Below are 24,124 nucleotides of genomic sequence, written 5' to 3' on the forward strand. Positions count from 1 at the left end.
CAAAGGCGCGGTCTGACCAGTGTTTGCTTGGTCCTGGTCTGTCCATGTGCGAAAAGCAAACAAGAATCAGTACTTGTATCAGTGGTTTTCATTTACTGGCTTGTTGATATACCTCAGCTATAACGACGATATCGAGGCTGAACACCACTAAATACAGAGAATTTTGTAATGCAAATGTTAGAGTGGTGGGGCTGTGAAAGAGACGGAAGCTAAAACACACACACACTGTATGAGCATTAACTTGCGTTAGGTCTGAGTAACATAGATTATTTATGATATATATACCGTTCCGTGTCATTCCGGTCCCCTTACACTCATAAAGTACTATGATGTAAAGTGCAGATATAAACGTAAACTCCCAAACAGTTTTTATCATATCGGGTGACTCCATTATTTCTGACTGAAAAAATACATGCAATTTCGGTTAACGCTGCTACTATTTAGAATGCTACGTACAAGAAACGTAATTTACGTACAATGAATGGGAAATTCGTATACTATTTTATTTATTTTCTGAAGGTTACATACTAAGCGTACAAATACAAATATCATACAACTTATTTCCAGAATGGCCTTCAATTAAATTTCATATACATTCATACATTTATACAATCATACAGTCAATTTACAATCAGACATTTCAGGCCCGTAGCCAGAGGTAAAAAAAATAGGGAGGCATTTGGTAGGGGGTCCATGGGCATGCTCCCTTGGGATTTTTTTAGGATGCCATTTTGTGCGTTTTTCTGCATTTCAAACATGTTTTTGTTACTTTTTGAAACAGCCAACCTATTTGCGATTATTGTCACTCTAAAACGCCAATTTAAAGGCATATGGTCATGTTTGCTTGCTTGGTATAATGTTATTCGAACCATATCATATATCATATATAAAAACAAGAAAAACTATCCCACTCACATTCTTTACTGAAGTTTAATTTATACAGTGAAAGATTTTCAACAAATGATTTTACAACAACAACAATAAACTGATGTCAGGTTGACATTTTAAGATATCATTTCATGATTCAGACACGCAAATAAAGAAAAGAAATTTAAATAATCTTCAAACGATTTACTAAATATAGCCGGTAATACTAAATCAAGTTTTGGAGTCAAGGATGTTACATATTAAGTTACATTTGCATCGTAATATAAACACGCTAAATGAAACAATATATACAATACCGTGAAAAAAACTGATCTTAAAATGTATGAAGCGTAATGAATGCCGCAAAGTAAGTTTTTATGCCTTTTTAATTGTTAATTGGTTGGATCTCATTACTTGGTAATATGGGCATAAGTTGCAGTGTCATTGAATTTGTGAAATAAAATAGGAATAAAAAGCACCTGATAACTCCGTTCGAATAATAGAAACAGACAGCAGCCTCAAACTATTGCACTTTTAGTTTTCATAGCTTTAAATATATCCATAATATTTGTGTCAAACAAATTAAGTAATTCATTGCAGATACCAAATTCAAACTTTGATCTTCCCCTTTCATTATCAAATAAGCTCCCAAATTGTAGTATCAGGGCCAAGGATGAGGGCTCATGGTGTTGCCCATATATCAAAACAATATTGAAGTACTTTCCATTCAAAACAATAGTTTCTGCGTTCTTACTCTTTTAGCAAACTAAGTGGAATGGGACTATAGCAAACCTATCTTAAGCAGCCATCAAAGGAAGCGACTCAGCGTGACTGCTTAAGAAGGACGGCTGCTTAAGTCATGCTGAATAGCTACTTAATACAGTTGATCACGAAGGCAGGATTTATTCTTTACCTCTATTACAGTTTAATAGATTATATTTTTATCAAATGTGTGCAAAATGTCTCCCTAAATCTTCATTTTAGCTCGACTATTCGAAGAATAAGGAGAGCTATCCTACTCACAACGGTGTCGTCGTCACACCTTGGTTAAGTTTTTCGTATCAGTTCACATTTTGACAAATCCTCTTGTCATATAGCTTTGAAACTTTCAACACTTGTGTACCTTCACCATGTCAAGTTTTAGGCTAGAGAACACAACTCTGTCAAGGATTTTGACCGAATTATGGCCCATTTTAACGTAAAATCTTGGTTAAGTTTTCCGTACCAGTTCATATGTAGTGTAAACTGTTTTACATATGGCTTTGAAACTGTGACAAAGCCTAAAAATAAAAAGGGTAAAATATCGAATATTTAGTCTTTATTGTAGCCTCATTACAGATACATAAAAGAATTAGCATATTTAAACTAGGGCCGGGACAATTTCAAAATTTTGAAACCGGTTAATCATTTGTTTGAAATCGAATCGAACCGGTTAATCGGCCGCCATATTGAAAATGCTCTTTTCTTTCCTGATGACCGTATCAAGGTACTTCCAGCAGCTGACTTCATTAGGAACTTACGGACTTCATCATTTGCAAGCAGTCTGATAATTAATTAGTCATATTTTGGTGTATTTCAATTTGAATATTTTACGACGGGCAAATCCAAGACTAATGATTATGTTGATTGATGTGTTTTAGGGAAATATACTATGGGTCAATGTGCTGGTCAAAGAAATTAGAAATATATAAAGATAAAGTACGATTCGTGATATTTATTGTTTAAGAGCGATTAGCGGTTTTGCAAAATTGAAACCGGTTTCACATATATAGTAATTGAACCGGATCCGATTAACCGAGTAATCGTCCCAGTCCTAATTTAAACAGCTGTACACAGTCATTAAATACATTAGAATTATAAGACAATTTTGTTTATTATACCTCACTTTTGTATACAATGGTAAAATCCCATTACCCGAAAAAGAGATATTTTGACTATCAGAAACATTTTCAACCTTTTGACACGTGACCAAGCGAAAATTGACTGTCAGGTCATGTGACCGCAGTGATATTTTGAATGTCATATAAGGGCAAATAACTGCTTCAATATTTAAGCTAAATCATGACGTGATTGCCTCCCTTATACACATACAGCAGTGACGTCACTATTCAATGTGTACACAAAAAACATCAGACGACAGGAACTGTCAGCATGTAAACATGTCTCGATTTGCTAGTATTTCTGAAGATGATTTAGACACTCTTGATGGACAGAAAGACTCAAAAAACACAAAACGTGTAATAAAAAGAAGTGTGTCTCTGTTTCGTGAATTTCTCGGCGAAAACTGTGAATTTGAAGGATTTTCAAGCGAGGAATTAAACAAATCTCTTCGAGCATTCTTTGCAAGCATAAGAAAGACAGATGGGTCGGAACTAAAGAAATCATCACTGACATCAATTAAGTACGGAATTTGTAAATATCTGAAAGATGAGTGTAAAATTGATGTGTGCAATGATAATTCATTTTCGTCATGTCTTACCACATTTAAGAGCAAAGTGACAGATCTGAAAAAAAAGGGTAAAGGATCTATTGAACACAAAGATGAAATTTCCTCTGAGGATCTTCAAAAACTTTTCAGTAGTGAAAATATAGCATTTGACATTGACACACCATGTGGGTTACAGAAAAAGGTCTGGTTTGAAATTATGTACTTTCTTTGCCGGAGAGGGCAGGAAAATCTGAGAGGAATGAAAAAAGACACCTTTGCCGTCGCTGTCAATGCTGCCGGTAGGAGATATGTCTATCAGATGGTGGATGAAGCTGATAAAAATCATGGGTAAGAAACAAATTTACAGAAATTTGCTAGATCTAAATCTATTTAATCACACTGCAGTAATCTTTAAAATTCAGTTGACACATGCTGATGAAAAGCTAGTCCAGCTAATCTGACGCGCTCCTAGGAAATATTGAGATATTTTTTGCAAATGGCCAATATCCCCACTCAAAGACCAAGATAGTTTACTACAGTAGGGTGTAACGATATATTGCAATTCTCTGTATCCCGATACCTTAGTCTGCCGATACACATATTGTTGCATCTGTATCACGATATGTATTGTATCGTGAGACTAGCGTATCGTTACACCCCTTAAAATAGTTGAAGCAATTTCCAATGAAATTTTTATCGCTATTTGTATGCTATAGGTTAAAATGTTGATAATTTCACAAATTGGCCATGAATTCAAATAAATCTTACATGTATAGAAAGGTCGGATTCAATTTCCTCATTAATCTATGTAAAAATTATCAAATCTCAAAAATTACAAATTTTCTAGTGATTTAAACCTTTGTGTATGTTTACACGCCATATAAAACCAATAACTTTACATGACTGTGTACTGTGATTTATCTTCCATTATTTTGGTCCTTCAAAGTTTGACGTAAGATTGCCAGTCACAAATATGAAACAATCTGAACGTCGAATTATTTTGACTAGTCAAAACCTACAGATATATCAACATTGCTTATGTTCATAATATTATACTATCTACCGACAATAAATGAATATTGACTTGACTTTATGCAAATTTTCAGGTAATTTAAAAATAAACTATTTCTCAAAACATTTCACTTTTTTTTCAGTGCCGAGTCGAGCTGTGATGAAACCATTGGCGAAGGGAAAATGTACGAGCTTCCTGGTGATGTCAATTGTCCGGTGGCTTCGTTTAAAAAGTATCTCAGCAAACTGAATCCAGGAATTGACTGCCTATGGCAGCGACCGCTTGATAGCTTCGAACTTGATGGACCAATTTGGTACTGTATGGCTCCCTTAGGAAAGGGAAAACTAGCTGGAATGATGGGCGATATTTCGAACTTGGCACATTTGTCTAAACGGTACACAAACCATTGTATTCGAGCCACATCAATATCCGAACTTGATAGAAATGGAATCGAGGCTCGACACCTGGTACGAGTGTCTGGACACAAATCTGAAATGTCTATTCGTAGCTACTCGAGACGTTTGTGTGACGAAAAACAGCAGCAAATTTCTGATACACTGGCTAAAGCCCTGCAGAAAAAGCCAAATGTGACAAATATAAATCAACAGGCTCCAATAAATCAACATGCCCCAAATGAAACAGCTACTTCTGGGGTTGACATTAGCGATCTTGACTTTCTTGAGGAGATTTTTCGTGATGATAATGTATTCATTGAATTAGATACCACTGGGAAGGAGAATAATCCCCCAAATATGCAGCCACATGTTAGTGACAAACCCGTTGTCACACAGGCGAGTACAAACATTGCATTGCAACCAGTGATAACTACTCAGGCATCATCAGTCGCTAATAGTGTATTTCAGCAAGTCCATGATAATGTAGGAACTATGAACAATCACATGCCTGCCCCCCAAATTATAAACACCCGATTTGAACAAGCAAGACCACCTTTCATGTACAACATCAATCCAAATATAAGTAACTGTGGTCAAGTACATTTCCATTTTCATGGAAAATGAACAGTCAAGTACAGTAAAAAAACAGTTTTTGAAGGAATTTTAGCATAGTTAACAGTGGAATTTTGTTCTAGATATATGTGATATTTTGTTTACCTTGTTAAAATTTGTGGTTAAGTACATTTCCATTTTCATGGAAAATGAACAGTCAAGTACAATAAAAAACAGTTTTCCAAGGAATTTAATTAGCATTGTTAACAGTGGAATTTTGTTCTTCCTGATATATGTGATATTTTGTTTACCTTGTTAAACTTATTGAATTAAATGAATTAAAAACATTTTAAAACTTTTTTATGTACTTAATTTTGTTCGGTATAATAAAATAAATATCATATGGCAGCATGTGTGACATTGATATTGTCAACCCTCGAAACAGAATGTCACCCTCGGCTTACGCCTCGGGTGACATTCTGCTCTCGGGTTGACAATATCAATGTCACACATGCTGCCATATGATATTTATATAATACTACACTATGTCTACCTCTCACATGTACATGTAATTACAGTGTTAAAACCAAGATGGTGTAAAAGGTGCTAATCGCTAATTAAAAACTGATATATCTTACGACCTAAAATTACATTAAAGCTCAATAAAAACAAGAGCTGTCCGTAAGACAGCAAAGACAGCACGCTCGACTTTTCTCAGCTATAGAGCTGGGCTGAATTCTATCAAATATCGAAAGAAGCAATAAAACATATCAGGCGAAGGTATGAGGCTTGTGTCAATGTTTGCGCATATATCAGTAAACTGTATTTTTGGTAGATTTGTATTTCCGTATCGGAAATACAGGACCGTAGCCAGATTGATTTTTCTGGTCTTAAACACCACATTCCTCCACCTCCTCCCCTTCATAAAAACTGTTATAAATCATTTGCAGATTCATTCATAAAACTTAACACGCAGTGTATAGGTGGAATAGCCAAAACACGAAGCGCGTGCAGCACAGTTCAATGGTGGTTTATTGATGAATAACCCGAGATAGATTTTTCTCTACATGTATGTAGGTTTTTCACTGGTCGTGTTAGAATTTAATTTATTTTGAAGAATATTAAGCGCGAAATTCTTGTTGAAGCAGACGATAAGTAGAAAATGGGGTATTGTGATCAATTGATGAAACTCAATTTAGGCTGTAATCATTAATTGGTATGGATTTGAATGTTCTTTTCAACCTTATGAAGTTTTATTTTAATTTCACCCTTCAAACAATTTGTTAAAACGCATTTTTCTCTTACCTCTGGATATCCAGTCTTTGTAGCAACATCCTTGTCATTGTATGAAAGAAGAACTTTTTTTATAGAAAACCTTTTTCAGCATGAGAGCAACATTATACGGAACTTTGATTTTAGGGAAAATTGTTTCAACATTTTTACATTTAATTTTACTCGTATAAGATAAATCAGCGGCTCCATCAAGAAGAATAATATAGACATACATCTTCCAAAAAAGTAAGTCCTGTGTTGCATCTGAGACCTCCTTCGCAAGAGCGACACATTACAAACCATAAATCGGTATTAGTACCCGGGGTAGATTGAGGAGTGAAAGGGAAATTTGTCTCTTTAATATAAAAACAGGGCAACAAAGTGTGTTTTTTTACATATCATATATCCTGTTTTTTGGGGAGCCCCACAAACCCTCATATATGGAGGAGGGTGGGACACAACCTTCCAAATTAATGCCCGTCGGGGCTTTGACTTTACCATTCAAATTTACCTAATAACCACGAACAAACGCACATACTCGTTTGCCTCTGTAAAATTTAGTCTCTCGCTACGGCCATGTATAGTGTAATTATTCGTGATATTAAAAAAATAGCGGAAAATAGTGCCTAAGTTCGGTTTTACCTTTTAAGATGGTGACTCAAAACATATCCTTTTTTCTCATAATTTTGGCAGAAAAACAGGCACTGGCCTCCCTGTGCCTCAGTGTAGCTACGGGCCTGCATTTATATAAAAATACACATATCAGAATTACTTAAATGCTTTTTATACAAACACTTCTCAAATTATAGAAGTCTTAAAAAAGTATATGCATGTATATATATTTTACTGATGGATTTACTGTGGTTAATAAACACTCAAACAGAATAGTCAGAATACCTATATGAAGTTTTGATCCGAACTGAAACAAATATACAGAGAAAATCAGAGTGCATATAAAATTCCAGAAATGAATTATGTACATCAGCATCTTTGGAACTAGAAGGGTTTTCTGTGTACGATGGAAGGTCCAGATTCGTCATATTCTTGTTTACTGATCCACATCTTTTGGAAGGTGGGCAGTGAAGCGAGGATAGAACCGCCTACCCATGCAGAGTATTTTCTTTCGGGGGGAGCAATGATCTTAATTTTCATGGTTGACGGGGCAAGGGCTGTAATTTCCTTCTGCATCCGATCAGCAATACCTGGGTACATTGTGGAACCACCGGACAACACAATGTTTGCGCACAAATCCTTGCGACTTTCTACGTCACACTTCATGATACTGTTGTACGTGGCTTCATGGAGACCTGGGGTTCCCATGCCAAGGAAAGATGGCTGGAACATAGCCTCTGGACAGCGAAAACGTTCGTTGCCAATAGTGATGACTTGTCCGTCTGGGAGTTCATAGCTTTTCTCCAGTGAGCTCGACGAAGCCGCTGTGGCCATCTCCTGTGCAAAGTCTAGAGCAACATAACACAGCTTTTCTTTAACATCTCTTTTAATTTCTCTTTCAGCGTGTGTGGTGGTGAAATAATAACCACGCTCTGTAAGGATCTTCCCGAGATAATCGGCGAGATCTCTACCAGCAAGATCTAATCGCATAATGGCGTGGGGAAGGGCTTTACCTTCATAGATAGGGACGCTGTGTGAAACACCATCACCAGAGTCTAGCACAATGCCAGTGGTTCGACAGGATGCGTACAATGACAGAACAGCCTGTATGTGGACCCACATGGCTGGGGTGTTGAAGGTTTCAAACATTATTTGGGTCATTTTTTCTCTGTTAGCCTTGGGATTGAGTGGAGCCTCAGTTAGAAGTACAGGGTGCTCTTCTGGGGCAACACGGAGTTCATTGTAGAAAGTGTGATGCCAGACTTTTTCCATATCATCCCAATTAGTCACAATACCGTGTTCGATCGGGTATTTCAATGTTAGGATACCTCTCTTGCTCTCGGCCTCGTCACCGACATAATTGTCCTTCTGACCCATACCGACCATCGCACCCTGAAAGAGAATGCACAGGACATAGCTATATATTCACTATATTGTTACATTTTTTATCACAAAATGTTTTATGTCCATTTCACATGAACTACATTTTTCTCCGACAGTTTAGTTTGAAATAGTCATGCTGAAGCGATCGTGGCGGCCAAACTGCACTTTTGATCGTGTTGATAGCTCTGGTAAAATAGCCACAAACTAACGTTTTCCACTCAGTTGAACCAGGATGTAATTATTCTCGAAGTTTTCATGGACCAAAATTTTAAATAGGGATTTTATCGCGAAGAATACTTTAAATGGTAAACATATATTCTATATTTCAAAAAGTTCCTTATACCATGGACCTATGAAGGCATGCCAAAGTATGACCTATGTATAAGTGCTTGTACTTTATTTTCTTGGAATAAATATGTTTAAACTAAACTAAACTAAGGCATGCCGAATAAGATATAGATTTAGTTTCAAAACAAACAAAAAGTTTAGTCAGTACATTTATGCAAGTATAGTATTACTATGGTACAAAATAAGATTTCGATGTATTAGATTCTATATATATATTTGTGAGAGCATGTAGGGAAACTTTCATATATGAGCCGCACCATGAAAAAACCAACATAATGGCTTTCTGACCAGCATGGATCCCTATAGCAATCAGAGAAACTGTTGGCGAACAGCATGGATCCTGACCAGACTGCGCGGATGCGCAGGCTGGTCTGGATCCATGCTGGTCGCAAACCCACTATGTTGGTTTTCTCATGGTGCGGCTCATATATTGGTTCGTCCTAAAGTCTGGCTAGAAGATAATTGTACCTTTTGTGAAAACAGCTTTTTGTCAAACAAAAGAACTAATGAAGAACTATTGATAAGTCAAATAACAGAAACTGTGTAAATGATATGAGACTCAACCAAATGATAACAAATTTGAGAAATAATCTAAAGCATGTTATCAATGTACCGGAATAAATATTTGAAAGATAAGAATTTGGTAAATTACCTCCTTTTACGTCAAATTAAAAACGGTTTAAATGACGGATATTACATGAATGAATGTAATTTTTTAAACATAAAATGTTTCAGAGTGTGTCTTTAAAACATTCCCATATCCACGCACATATTGATTAACTGACGATAATTATAAAACGTTTCTCATAGCTTTACTGTATATGATTTGTATATGATGTTCTACGAGTTGTGATAAGACAACAAAAAGTAATTTATTATTCGCATTCAAAATAATAAATGTTTGAAATATAAAAATTAAAAAAACAACTTTACCTGGTGTCTGCGCCGACCAACAATGGATGGAAAGACGGCCCTAGGGGCGTCGTCGCCCGCAAACCCAGCCTTACACATACCGGACCCATTGTCTACGACCAAAGCAGCAACATCATCATCCGCCATTTTTGTTCATTTAAACCGACTTCCTAACAACCTATGCTTAAACTGAAAACCGACTTCCTAATATATTTCACAAGCTATGCTTAAACTGAAACCCTTATTTACACTACACTTTATTATTATAACATTAAGCGCTCCAGTGATTGCACAACCTTACATGGAATTGTCAGTTGATAACCCGCAATAAAATGGCAGTTCAGGTAATGTCTATGTTTCGTTTAAATAGAAGTCAGTTCAGTCTAGAATATGTTGTAAAAAATCTAATGAGATGAATTTGTGCTATATTTTAGCACTTAACCTGAAGACCGCTGGTTCGAATGTCATTCCTTGCATTAACTGAGCGCAAAAGTCGTGGGTCAGGGGCCATTGATATATATTTCGTCCCCAAAATGAACTGCAATACATGTATTCCAAATTCAACATTCAGTAAAGTGGTAGTCCCAGCCAACTAAATCAAATTTGGCAACTATTCATTCGAAGGACGTACGCCTTAGTTACTCTAAACGTAGTTAGGTAACAGGTAATCACTAATACGTTTGATTTATTAGCTAATACGTAGAACAAAATAACCTTTGTTAGCTCACGTAGATTTGTCGTAAGTCGTACGTATGAGTTACTTAGTCCTACATAGTAGTAAGCTAGTTACTTAATATGTTAATTTAGCTATCACTCATCAACTACTACGTAGGATTTACTTACTCCTGTGACGGATACTCACCTAATGCTTTTAAATAGGAGTCGTAACATAGTTACTTCCCTTATCTGCTTCTCCGCCATTTGCCGTCTCTACCCGTCAGAAGGGAAACGCCAAAATTTATCATATTGATAAAGCTGTTTATTTACTGTACGTATTTTGTGATCTTACATTTAGAATAAGTTATTTAAACGGTATGAATTGATATATGTTTTCTGGAATGCATTTATGAAGTATTTGTTGTTTTGAATGCGGGAATCGGTCTTAGACGTTAGATGCTTATGAAAGTATATTGAGTTAGAAGGCGCTCTATGAACTAAGAAGGCTGAGAGTTTTAACCAATCAGAATAGCTTTAATATTTGTTGCCGGGTATGATTGAGAATTTTAGCCAATCAGAATAGTCGAATTATTTGCTGCGGGATATGACTAGGGTATAAATAGATCTGTTCAATGCTGTAGAGTCAGTCTGCTGGTTGTCCATGTAAGTGTCGGACCGGAGCAGTACTTATATTTACTGATGCACAGAAATCTCAGATATCTGGCATTAAAAATATTCTACTGTTCCAGTAAAACCTCATGGGCAAATGTTTGAAAGGGTTTAGAATATATAGAGATATATTATATAGGAATATATTTAGAGTTCTTAAATAGAGGAGATCTATTTAAGATTCCTTAAATAAGCATTCGAACGAAGAGTTGTTTGAGAGTTGGGGATATTCTGAAAGTTTGAAATAATTCACAAGTTTATGATTTAATTTGTTCAAATGTTTTGAGATTTAAAATGTAATTGTTCCATAGATAAATCATTTCTTAGAATAGAAGTCAATCATAAGGTTAGGAAACCTGAGGAAAATTTATATATTTGAATAGTTAAAATCATTAGGCAAAATAGCCCAAGAAAAATTATTATTATACATATTTAGATATTAGGAATAAGACACGCTCCTGTTGCACGCTACAAAATTGGTGGCAGCGGTGGGATATCATTGATAAATATATCTTTATCACTTACCTACGTATTTTAAAGCTTAAATACACACATATTTTTGAGTTATGGCCGAGGCAAGGGATACAGAAGATTTTTCTTTCTATTTGGAAAAAATAGATAGGTTACAGAAACAGAATGAGAGTTTAAGAATGAAATATGAAATTGAACTGTTAGAAAGACAGTTGGCCGAGTTACAGGCTTCAGGCCTGGAGAATGCTAAATATGATATGACTAGTATCCCTATATACTCAAAACCAAAACGGCAGTTGCCAAAGATACCTAGTATAACACGTGAAATTTTGAGTCAAGGGCAACATTCGACCGTTTCACCTGGTTATGACCCGAATGTTAAACATTCAACACCAAAGTTTGAGATACCTTATTTAGGGTTAAGAAATGAATCACAAAATGAAAATGCAGAAGCCGGGGGTTGGGATAAGTTTGTCACTAAGAGAAAAATATTTTCAAAATCAAAGGAAAGTTCAGATGAAATTGCTAGTGATAAGAAGTCTGAAATGTCCGTTAAGACTAAAGATACTGTTTCAAGTTCAAACAAAAATAAATCTAAAAATGAACTTTCGGATAACAGAAATATATCTAGTAGTGATAAATCTACAAGTTTAGATACACCTGCAGAATCTAGTGTTAAATTATTCAAAGTAAGCCTTCTGTATTAATGAAACCAGCGACATATGATGGTACAGGGTCTTGGATAGACTATAAAGCACATTTTGAGGCTTGTTCAAAAATAAATAATTGGTCAGATGAACAGAAAGGGTTGTATCTCGCTGTATCGTTAAGAGGGCAAGCTCAGGGTGTATTTGGAAATTTAGGAAAGTCTAGTAGTAGTTATACTGATTTAGTAAATGCACTTCAAGAAAGGTTTGCACCCCCGAATCAGACAGAGCTATACAGAGCACAACTAAGGGAAAGACGACAGAAAGCCACAGAAACTTTATCTGAAATGGCTCAAGAAATAAGACGTTTGACTAATTTAGCATACCCTTCAGCCCCTGGAGATGTAAAAGAGACCTTAGCAAAAGAACAATTTATTGATTCGCTTTCAAATTCAGAAATGCGTTTAAGAATAAAACAAGCTAGGCCAATAAATCTAAATGATGCTGTACGCCATGCAGTAGAACTTGAAGCATTTAATAAGGCTGAACGCAAACGTTTAGATGGCCAGGGGTATTTGAGAAATACTAATTCATCAGAACAAAATGAAATTAGAAAGCAAAACAGGATAATAGAAATGTTGGCAAAATCAGTTGAAGAACTTAAGACTAAGTTCGATACATTTCAAAACAAAAATAGGTCAAGAAGATCAGATAGCTTTCATGAAGGGAAATATAACTATAAAGACAAAACAAACATGCCTAAGAATACAGACACATCTAGGACATTTTCAAATCAGAACAGAAAACCTGACAATAGGTTTACATGTTTTAACTGTGGTGAAGAAGGTCACACTCAGTATTATTGTCCGAAAAGACGACAAAATAATGACAAAAATTCAGTAGGACCAAAATCGAAACATAACTTTAATTCATCTTCTAGGAATAGTTTCTCGAATTCAAAGCTAAATTGTTGATTAAGTATTCAAATATTTTCTCTGAGTCAGAAACTGATATAGGTAGAACTGGTATTGTAAGACATCAAATTCCAACTGGAGATTCTAGACCAGTTAAGCAACAATTACGTAGAGTTCCAGAACACTTGAACAAGGAAATTGAAAAACAAATTAAAGATATGTTGGACAGAAATATCATTGAACCTTCCTCTAGCCCATGGTCAAGTGGTGTGGTAATGGTTAAAAAGAAAGACGGTACACACCGCTTTTGTATTGATTATAGAAAAGTCAATGATTTAACGATTAAAGATGCATATCCGCTTCCTAGAGTAGACAAATCTCTCGATCAATTAGCTAATGCACAATGGTTCGGTAGTCTAGATCTATCTTCGGGCTACTGGCAAGTAGAAGTAGAAAAAGAAGACCAAAAGAAAACAGCATTTTCAACAAGGTTCGGTTTATTTGAATTTAAGGTCTTGGCATTTGGATTATGTAACGCGCCTGCAACCTTTGAAAGGCTTATGGAAACTGTTCTAGCAGGCTTACATTGGCAAATTTGCTTGATATATTTAGACGATATAATTGTTTTCGGCAAAACATTCGAGGAAATGGTCAAAAATTTAGAGACAGTTTTTGAACGATTAAATGAAGCAAATCTGAAACTTAAACCAAAAAAATGTTTTCTATTTGCTAAAGAGGTCGAATTTTTAGGACATATTGTATCGGCTTCTGGAATAAGAACAGATCCAAAGAAAATTGAGAGCATTAAAACGTGGCCAACACCAACTAATGTTCACGAAATCAGATCTTTCTTAGGCCTTTGTGGATATTATAGAAAATTTATTTTGAATTTTTCTGAAATCGCAAAACCCTTGTTTAAGTTAACAGAAAAACATCAGTCATTTTTATGGAATCAGGAATGCGAAAAATCGTTCACGACTTTAAAGCAAATGCTAATTCAAGCTCCGATTTTAGCACATCCTGATTTTACAAAGCCATTCATCTTAGATGTAGATGCTAGTAATTTTGCTATTGGAGCAGTTCTTTCACAAAAGGTGAATAATTCAGAACGTGTTGTAGCTTATGCCAGCAGAACTTTGAGTAAAGCTGAACGTAAATATTGTGTCACCAGGAAAGAGCTGTTGGCTTTGGTTTATTTCGTGAAATATTTTAGACATTATTTATATGGCCAGAAATTTGTTATAAGAACTGATCATGGTTCACTCCGCTGGCTGATGAATTTTAAAAACCCCGAAGGACAAGTTGCCCGGTGGTTAGAGATTTTGTCAGCATATTATATGACAATTGAGCATAGACCAGGTAGACTTCACAAAAATGCCGATAGTTTAAGTAGAATACCTTGTAGACAATGTGGCATTGATAATCACCCTGAATTTAAAGAAAAAGCTTTCATGGTCAATTCATGTGATCAGAAATCTGAAAATTGCACTGATATAGATTTACAAAGTGCACAGGAAGCAGATGACAATATCCAGATTGTAAAGGCGTGGTTAGTTAAGGGAAATAGACCAGAATATAAGGACATTTTAAGTCAAAATTATTTTGTGAAATCATTATGGGGTCAGTGGTCTAGATTAGCCATTAGAGATAATTTGATAGTTAGGAAATGGGATGTTTTAGGTACTGATGTTGTGTATTTGCAAGCAATAGTACCGCTTAAGTTGAGACAAACAGTTTTAAAATATTCACATGATATAAAAGCTTCTGGACACTTGGGTATTCGAAAAACTTTGAGTAAAATAAGACAAAGATTTTACTGGCCAGGGCTTCAAAATGATGTCAGAGGTTACGTATCGAGTTGTGAAGCATGTCTTAAACGGAAAGGACCCACACAAACAAGAAAAGCTCCTATGCAAATTGTAAGAAGTGGTTATCCGTTTGAAAGAATTGCTATTGACATACTAGGTGAACTCCCCCAAACTGAGTCAGGAAACAAATATATTTTAGTAATTGCAGATTATTTTACAAAATGGACGGAATGTTTTCCGATGGCAAATATGGAAGCACGAACAGTTGCTAAGATTTTAATTGAAAATGTTATAACTAGGTTTGGTATTCCAAATACAATACATTCAGATCAAGGTTCTCAATTTGAAAGTAAACTTTTCAAAGAAATGTGTTCTTTATTGCAAATTAAGAAAACCAGAACGACACCATACCATGCTCAATCTGATGGAATGGTGGAAAGGTTTAACAAAACTTTGGCTACAATGTTGAGTATGTATGTTGAAGAACATCATAGAAACTGGGATGAATTTCTTCCCTATGTTATGATGGCCTACAGGTCGACTGAACACGAAACTACAGGAATGACGCCAAATATGTTAATGTTAGGTCGAGAATTAAGTACTCATTTAGATTTAGCGTTTGAAATGCCCCCTAGCATTAAGAAAATACCAGCATCACAGTGGGTTTGGGAATTGCAAGAAAATTTAGAATCAGCTCACAATTTAGTTAGACAAACTACCGAAAAAGCTATGAAACGACAAAAGATTTTTCATGATACAAAATTATCTTTTGACAAATTTACTGTTGGTGATAAAGTTTTTGTATATTTTCCTGTTAAAAAAGTAGGCTGTTCTTCAAAACTAACATCATTTTGGAGAGGTCCATATATAGTAGCAGAAGTAGTTTCAGATGTTTTATTTAAAGTCAATTGTGGTAAATTAAACACATTCCAGGTTATCCATGCTAACAGGATGCGAAAGGCGCCAAAACAGATGACATTTGATGATAGCCCAGTAATGTCAGATTCTTTTCAGGTAGACTCAAATCAGAACGACAGAATATCAGATGATGAAAGTTTAGAAGAAGTGATACCAGATAAAAGTAGATATGGTAGGGAGAGAAAGAAACCTGCATGGTTAAATGACTATATACGTTCTATTTTCAGGTCAGAGATGTCGAATATCAAAACCACAAAAAGAAAAGAGAATGACGAGAAAGACTCGAAAATTCCATGCGAAGTATGTGACGTCCTTTTTAAAAAATGTTCATATTTGAAGATCCACATGAAGAAATACCATGTTAAATCTATAGATATTCCTGAGACTTCCGAGATCAAGACAGATAGAAGGTGTAGTAATAGTGATAGTGACAGTGATTGGGATGAAGACCCCAAAATAAGCATTGATGAAGAGTATATTCATGTTGAGGAGAGAAATGAAAAGCCTAAAATGAAGACAACAGAAAAGATGATGATTCCGATGATAAGGATGCATTTCTTAAACCAGAGAAGTCAGCTGATCGAGGTAAAGGGCCTTTTATAAGGAAGGATACAAAACCAAAATTGTTTATTCCTAAGAGAAAGTTTCCAATGATGGAAAAAACGAAAGAGTTGTATAAGAAGCTGAAGATGGACGACAGGTCTTGCAGTGTTAAAGATGATAGTAACATGAAGGTTACTAAGAACGTTAACATTGATTGTCAGATGAGTATGGAGTATGATAACAGTGCGACGAATGAAGTATGCATTGAAGTTGGGAATAAGAAGGTATTCCAGAGTTTTGAGACTATTACTTGTAGAAAACAAGAAAGACAGCAGTCTGTAAATTTGGGAGACTATATCCAAGGAGATATTTTGATAAGACCAGATGACATTACAGTGACAAAGAAGACATCCGGTGGAAAATGCTTGCTAGGAATTGAAATTCAGGCAGGACGAGAGTAATGCTTCTGCAAGCATTATGAAACTATAGTTTATTTATGAACAGTTTAAATCCAACGATACTTTAAAATTGTACAATGTTTTCAGCTGTTGTTTTATTATTCATGCATATAGATATATGTGAATACATCAGAGAAAGTGCATAAGTTTTGTTTATATATTTCAGTAATTAATCAAAGTGTTTTAAAACATGCGGGACGCATGTAGACGGAGGCGTGGGTAATGTGACGGATACTCACCTAATGCTTTTAAATAGGAGTCGTAACATAGTTACTTCCCTTATCTGCTTCTCCGCCATTTGCCGTCTCTACCCGTCAGAAGGGAAACGCCAAAATTTATCATATTGATAAAGCTGTTTATTTACTGTACATATTTTGTGATCTTACATTTAGAATAAGTTATTTAAACGGTATGAATTGATATATGTTTTCTGGAATGCATTTATGAAGTATTTGTTGTTTTGAATGCGGGAATCGGTCTTAGACGTTAGATGCTTATGAAAGTATATTGAGTTAGAAGGCGCTCTATGAACTAAGAAGGCTGAGAGTTTTAACCAATCAGAATAGCTTTAATATTTGTTGCCGGGTATGATTGAGAATTTTAGCCAATCAGAATAGTCGAATTATTTGCTGCGGGATATGACTGGGGTATAAATAGATCTGTTCAATGCTGTAGAGTCAGTCTGCTGGTTGTCCATGTAAGTGTCGGATCGGAGCAGTACTTATATTTACTGATGCACAGAAATCTCAGATATCTGGCATTAAAAATATTTTATTGTTCCAGTAAAACCTCATGGGCAAATGTTTGAAAGGGTTTAGAATATATAGAGATATATTATATAGGAATATATTTAGAGTTCTTAAATAGAGGAGATCTATTTAAGATTCCTTAAATAAGCATTCGAACGAAGAGTTGTTTGAGAGTTGGGGATATTCTGAAAGTTTGAAATAATTCACAAGTTTATGATTTAATTTGTTCAAATGTTTTGAGATTTAAAATGTAATTGTTCCATAGATAAATCATTTCTTAGAATAGAAGTCAATCATAAGGTTAGGAAACCTGAGGAAAATTTATATATTTGAATAGTTAAAATCATTAGGCAAAATAGCCCAAGAAAAATTATTATTATACATATTTAGATATTAGGAATAAGGCACGCTCCTGTTGCACGCTACACTCCTACGTGCGGCTTACTAACTCGTGCATACGACTTTTAAACTCCTACGTTTAGGACATAATAATTCCTACATATAGCTCCTGCGTAGGACTTACGTAGTAAATGGCACGTAGGTGTACGTAAGCTGTACGTAGCAATTGCAATGCCCTACGTTATTATCCCCCGCCGATGAAATCGGGAGCGGGGTTTAAATGGCGTTGTCCGTCTGTCATTCTGTCAGTCCGTACGTCCGCAGCCATTTCTCAGTAACTAGCTGGTAGAATTTCATGAAACTTGAAATAAATATGAACCAACATACTGCGATGATGCCCGTGAAGTTTTTTTTTTTTTTTTTGGATCGGTCAATTTCCCTTAGAGTTATTGCCCTTTATTTACAGAAAAATGCCCAAAAATGTCCGTCCGCAGCCATTTCTTAGTAACTAGCAAGCGGAATTTCACGAAATTTGAAATAAAGATGAAGCAACATACTGTGATGATGTCCGTCAAGTTTTTTTTTCTGGATTGGTTGATTTCCCTTAGAGTTATTGCCCTTGATTTAATGAAGAATGCCCAAATAAGTCAGTCTGCAGCCATTTCTCAGTAACTCTAAGGTAGAATTTCATAAAACTTGAAATAAACATGAACCAGCATAACGTGATGATGCCCGTCATTTTTTTTTTTTTTTTGATTCAGTTTCCTTTAGAGTTATTGCCCTTTTATTGTTTAAAAATCCACAGATTTGTACATAACAAACCAACCAATTGGTAGAATTTTATTAAACTTCTTTCATTCTTTTCCATGAACATTTTTTTTTATAAACATGTGAAGTTGTGTACCCAAACCAGGTCACCATCTTGCCTTAGTTTGAATTTGCTTGTTGTTATTGTGCTTTACGTAGTAGTTAAGGAGTCTTATATAGGAGTTAGTATGTCATATGTTGTGGGTGGTAAGTCGCACGTAGGAGATAAAAAGGCGTACCTAAGAGTTCTTAACATACCGTGAATGCACTGACCTCTAGATTTTGGCTAAAAAAAAATCTTTCTTTAAGATTGAAGTTTGGTCATATTATAAACATAAGAACATGAGCTTTTGTTTTCTAAACATGTTTTCTTAAGAATGTCAAATCAAGAAAAAAGATGCCCGAGTTGAAACGTACAATGGTGAAAACTCGAAACTACGAAGATGAAAAGTCGAAAGTACGATGTTGAAAAGTCGAAACAGTTTCGGACTTTTCACCATCGTAATTTCGTGTTTCCATCATCGTAGTTTCGACTTTTAAACATCGTAGCCTGGTTCTTTCGCTGCTTCGAGCTCACATTATGCGTTGATGGCCCTAATGAGACACCGTACGTAGACGTATCATCAAGAAATTGTTTTCAATGGCTCGTCACGTAGATCATGCGACTTAACGCAACTTTTAACAAATTCAGATAGAACGATGGACCAGTCCTTTTTAGAAATTTAGCAGACCACACCTCCTGGCGGCCATGTTTTTGACGAAACAGAATAATTTGTACAATCTTCATAAAAGGGTCCCCCAAAAAACATTTGTGTACAATTAAATTAATTGCATTTTAAAATAACGAGGTCTCATTTTGTCTGAAAGAAGCTATCTATTTGAAATGACCAACCACTGGCTTTAAAATACACGTACGTTTAGCAATAATGGACTCTGTATATTTGCTAATCTATGTTTAACTTAGATAACTAGGAGGTTGTATGAAACAGGTCATGTTATCAATAACAAATCTCATATCAATGTAGTAATTTACTCACTTGTACAGGTACCCATTGTTTGGTAGAAATCTTTAAAAATGTTAAACTATTTTGTTTATAAAAGTGTAATTTCAACAACAATCTTATGTCTGTTACGGCCTACGTATTCTCAGACAATAGACGGATGCCCTATGTACGGCTGCCGTCCGAGTGGAACGTTTTCGTTCGTGTTGGATGCCCCACGCGTTAACGCGACAATAGGCTGGGTCAATGACTTTTTCCTTGGACCCATACCGGAAGCACTAGGTTGTGTTGGGAACACATTTACGCTTGTATGTCAGTCTAACGGCCCTGGACCAGGTGACACGTGAGTATTGTTTACACTTATCTAAATGTTCTTAAATAATAGCGTTCTGCTTACATGGTTGTTATTCTAAGACTTAAAACTGAAGAAAAGTTACACGCAAGGCATTTAAAATAACGTGAACAAGGGGTTCGCGGTGAGCTACTTGGTATAGATGGACGACTTTTTCTCCACAACTTTATTCTTTAAAACCGCTTGTCACAATTACACCAAACTTGGTATGCATCGCCCTGCTATGTAATGGACCTATTTGTTCATTATAATAAGATTTAACAGAGTATACGAAAACTGAAAAAACAATGTTATCCAAATGTGATTTTAAAACCTTAGAAAGAGTACATGTATTATAAATAGGATATTTTACATGAAGGATTAGTTAATTTGTTTGTCAGTGTTACTATATTTAGATTGCCGCTGGTGTGTAGTTTCTACACAGAGTAACGACGTTTTTGGCAACTTGAAAAAATAACTCCAGAGTAAATTTTCTTTAGAATACATCTTATTTATACCCATGACAAGACCATTGTTCAGGTTATAATCATCTCCAAGCTTTAGGTTAAAGACCTGTTCCAGTCCTACCTTTTAACCTTATATTGTCACTGAAAAAACATTTAAAAAATCCTGACTATGAACAGTGACGCCTGTCAAAATAGAGTCTATTTTATATAAAATTCTATATAAAATACCTGTGGTTTTTGCGTACTATAGTATGGCGCGTGGCCGTTAACTGTTATAATACCTATTGTTATCATGGGTTGCATACACACAATAGAATTTGAATAGCCGCGGAGCAGGGCTTTAATGTTATACGGTCCCTTTATCTGGTCTTCTTGCACAGCTGGGTCACATCTACCCTGTCGACAACATCGTAACGTTTCAGACAGGATGTAGTGTATGTTAAATGTCAAAGTCAAGTGAGTTCGTTAGGGTCCTCTTATTCGTATTTGTAGTACTAAAATCTCTAATAGCTCTCATATATAAAAAAATGTTCAAGTGAACCGCTTTGTTGTAGCTAACAGACTCCATAACTATGCTGCAAATGAAAAAAACAAAACAATTTATACACTATAAAGCTGCTTTATAAACAATTACGTCTTTTGTACACAATGTGTTATACACATGCGTTTTCCAAATGTACTTTTGTAACTTTCCACATTTATTTATTTTAGCGGACTGTTAGCGCTCAACTTAGACACCGGAAGTGTAAGATGGCGCGATATGGTTCTACGTTTCCCAACGTTACCCGTTTTGGACGAACAAGGGAACCTCTGGGGTACTGATGGGTCCAGTCTGATGCATTACGATGTTGCGGGTAAACCGATGTCTCAGATCGAGCTGGAGCCTCGTATTAGACCACTTTTCGGGCATGTATTACGACAATATTTACAAAATGCGCGCATGTTTCTAGATAGTAAATGCATATGCTCATCTTTTTCAAAATGACAAATTTAGCAAATGGGCAGCTCATATTTCAAAATGTATTTGTAAAGTATGATTTTTTTTTATGGTGACGCTTTTTCTGAATGTCAATCCAAAAATAAAAAATTGACCATACATTTTTTGTTACAGACGATCATTTCCTTACTCTTTCAGACTACAGTATGTTGACCCAGATCTACTTTTATTTGTATCTGAAACTGGCCAGATTTCCACACGAACTTCCGGTTAGTATTACTGAAATGCTGCGTATTTTTGTATTGACTTATAACATTCTACGATTCTAAAAAAGAAAACTATGCAAAAATCTAATATTTCGCGGGTTGTTTTTTTACGATTTTCCGATTTCCAATTTTTGTGAGTTTTTAAATTCGAGATTCGCGACATTGGCCTTTTCCGCCAATATCTAGACAGAAATTTAGCGACACAAATGAATTCATGAGAAGCTTCATTCGCAAAATTTCGCGAAAATAAAAGCCTCGCAAAAAAATAGACTTTTACAGTATAAAAATTGTTGAAGCAGACTTTTTCCGAACGCTATGTTGTGCCTCTTTGCCAAAAAAAAACACTTCCGAAATGACTTAAGTCTATTCAACTCAGTTCTGTTCAGCGTTGTGAAGCAAGTTAACGCGTCAGAGTCTTTATAACATACATTAATTTTATACCACAAATTCAAAAATTCAACAGTATCAATAGTAATAAAAAAGCTACAAAACTTTTTGTAGACTTGCGTTGCAATACAATATGCTAATTTAAATTCACAGTATCAATGCTTTGCTTGCAGACGGAACTCCGATGGCAGAATTATACTTAAAGGGGACAGTAGAAAGGGCTAACGGTACCTTTATCCCTACGGCTCCTGCTGTAGTCAATGGTAACCGGTTCTATGTCCTCACAGAATTTGCTCCAGACGACAATGAGCAGGTAATTCTAGTTTAAAAAGCATATTTTGATACTTTACTTCTTAGCAAAAGATTATTTTCTATCAAAGCATATCCATTTGTGAACTTTTAGCAGAAAATGAGGTCTAACCTTATGTATGGCCGCCTTTTGCACGAATGACACTGTTGTAAATGTATATGAGGCGACAACTTGCCGCTTTCTCCGACACAACTGACACTGGGAAGCAGATTTTATCACCAGAATAACCACGCGGTACTTCCATCAACAATAATTTAAAATATTATCCATAGAAATTAAATCTTAGTAAAAGTGGTTTCAATAACATTGTTTCTGCTAAATGTCACTTTGATTACATTTTAGGTAGCAAATTTGGGCCTACAGCGTCTCTATGCTATTGACGCCTTCGAAAGAATGGCTGACAGGCTTGTAATCGCGTGGTATGCAAATTTTGAAAAGGAAACTGCCGCAGTCGTACAGCAAAGCTTAAAATTCAAACCGAAGTCTTTTCAAAAAAGGCTTATTCATAAAATCAAACGCGAGACACAGAGAAAGCCATCTCTGCTTTGGGACAGCTTTCATAGGACTGTTTTCGTTTCACTTCCGCCTCCAGTGCTGAGTACCAGAGAAGGACAAAATGGAATTGAATCGCTCATTGGTATCAAAGACCTCGGGAATAACAGCGCTCTTGTGTTCAAAGTAGAGAGAAGTGCGTCAAACATGGTCCTGTATGAAAGAAACTCTGGTTCCATGAAACCGCCGGCCAATGCTGGTGCCCAGCTTTGGATTTCGCTTCCAGACAGTAAGCTCTTAGCTATCGAACCGGATGGAAATATTTCTAAAGCGATCGATGTGAGCAAGATTCTGAAAACAAATTTTACAATCACTTCAAAAATATCGTCTGCTCGCTCTCGTGAAATTGACGAAGACTTCCTAATCTTCGGTATCAAAGTAACAACACCCACAGAAGAATTCCAAAAGTTAGTGGAATCTTACGGCATCGATACATCAGAAGCCACGCCCACTTGTTATGTCGTGGGCGTTGATACGCCAGAAAATACCAATGTACCCAATTCTATGGTTTGGATAGTTCCGACTCCGGATGACATTGAAGTAAACGGTCAAATTATTGGAATTAAGGGCGACAACACTGGAAGGAAAGACCAGATCATTGCGTTTGCACAAATGGAGGAAAGATATGGGAAAATCTTTTCTATTGTGTAGCTTTCACTATAAAACAGAAAGTGTTTGTTTGCTACTTTGCCTGAAATACGAAACTCTACGGCAGGTCAATAGTTTTCGAAGTTGCCTTGTAAATATTTTCAATATGAGGTCAAACGGATTTTCAATATGAGGTCAAACAAAACATTTGAACTTTATGTATTTTATGATCCAAAATGTCTGTGAGCAAGAGTTTTAGACGACACATCCTTTCCTGGTGCACAAATAAAATTATATAGATTTAGTATATTCCTTTGTAAGTTAATTGCAACATAAGTAAAATGTACTCGTATATCACGATCCTTTTGAATAACAAAGCGCATTTTTCATTTTTGGTGAAAAGTACAAATGAAACGTTTAAAAAAGAATGTTGATTATGCTATATTAAAAATCGTATGTTTAAACCTTCGGCGTTATTTCAAAACTATGATAAAACTTGTTCCTAATGTAGTTTCTTTTCGTAT

General features: G+C 35.6%; 3 protein-coding genes across 3 annotated transcripts; 2 read left to right on the forward strand and 1 right to left on the reverse strand.

Annotated features, from left to right (window-relative positions):
- The first annotated feature begins 2,745 nt into the window (after window positions 1-2,745).
- On the forward strand, window positions 2,746-5,613 carry LOC123548059 (uncharacterized). Its single transcript, XM_045335288.2, has 2 exons — window positions 2,746-3,643; window positions 4,450-5,613. Exons 1-2 carry the CDS (start codon window positions 2,979-2,981, stop codon window positions 5,324-5,326), a joined length of 1,542 nt encoding a protein of 513 aa, XP_045191223.2. The 5' UTR covers window positions 2,746-2,978; the 3' UTR covers window positions 5,327-5,613.
- Window positions 5,614-7,421: 1,808 nt separating this feature from the next.
- On the reverse strand, window positions 7,422-10,020 carry LOC123534037 (actin-3-like). Its single transcript, XM_045316074.2, has 2 exons — window positions 9,803-10,020; window positions 7,422-8,530 (listed from the first exon to the last, which is right to left on the reverse strand). Exons 1-2 carry the CDS (start codon window positions 9,926-9,928, stop codon window positions 7,523-7,525), a joined length of 1,134 nt encoding a protein of 377 aa, XP_045172009.2. The 5' UTR covers window positions 9,929-10,020; the 3' UTR covers window positions 7,422-7,522.
- A 9,757-nt stretch (window positions 10,021-19,777) lies between these two features.
- Window positions 19,778-23,905, forward strand: LOC123535017 (uncharacterized). The gene is made up of 5 exons (XM_045317529.1): window positions 19,778-20,105; window positions 21,272-21,466; window positions 21,696-21,766; window positions 22,324-22,463; window positions 22,803-23,905. Exons 1-5 carry the CDS (start codon window positions 19,837-19,839, stop codon window positions 23,661-23,663), a joined length of 1,536 nt encoding a protein of 511 aa, XP_045173464.1. The 5' UTR covers window positions 19,778-19,836; the 3' UTR covers window positions 23,664-23,905.
- The last annotated feature ends 219 nt before the right edge of the window (window positions 23,906-24,124 follow it).

This window comes from Mercenaria mercenaria, chromosome 12, assembly GCF_021730395.1.
Source record: "Mercenaria mercenaria strain notata chromosome 12, MADL_Memer_1, whole genome shotgun sequence".
NCBI classification, from domain to species: Eukaryota; Metazoa; Mollusca; class Bivalvia; order Venerida; family Veneridae; genus Mercenaria; species Mercenaria mercenaria.

Bases quoted from the DNA above. Each gene is read 5' to 3' on its own strand.
- LOC123548059 (XM_045335288.2), top strand. From the start codon at position 2,979: ATGTGTACACAAAAAACATCAGACGACAGGAACTGTCAGCATGTAAAC. The intron at 3,644-4,449 runs GTAAGAAACAAA...CTTTTTTTTCAG, and splicing joins GAAGCTGATAAAAATCATGG to TGCCGAGTCGAGCTGTGATG.
- LOC123535017 (XM_045317529.1), top strand. From the start codon at position 19,837: ATGTTAAACTATTTTGTTTATAAAAGTGTAATTTCAACAACAATCTTA. The intron at 20,106-21,271 runs GTGAGTATTGTT...TATTTATTTTAG, and splicing joins GGCCCTGGACCAGGTGACAC to CGGACTGTTAGCGCTCAACT. The intron at 21,467-21,695 runs GCATGTATTACG...TTACTCTTTCAG, and splicing joins CGTATTAGACCACTTTTCGG to ACTACAGTATGTTGACCCAG.
- LOC123534037 (XM_045316074.2), bottom strand. From the start codon at position 9,928: ATGGCGGATGATGATGTTGCTGCTTTGGTCGTAGACAATGGGTCCGGT. The intron at 8,531-9,802 runs GTAAAGTTGTTT...ATTCTCTTTCAG, and splicing joins TTGGTCGGCGCAGACACCAG to GGTGCGATGGTCGGTATGGG.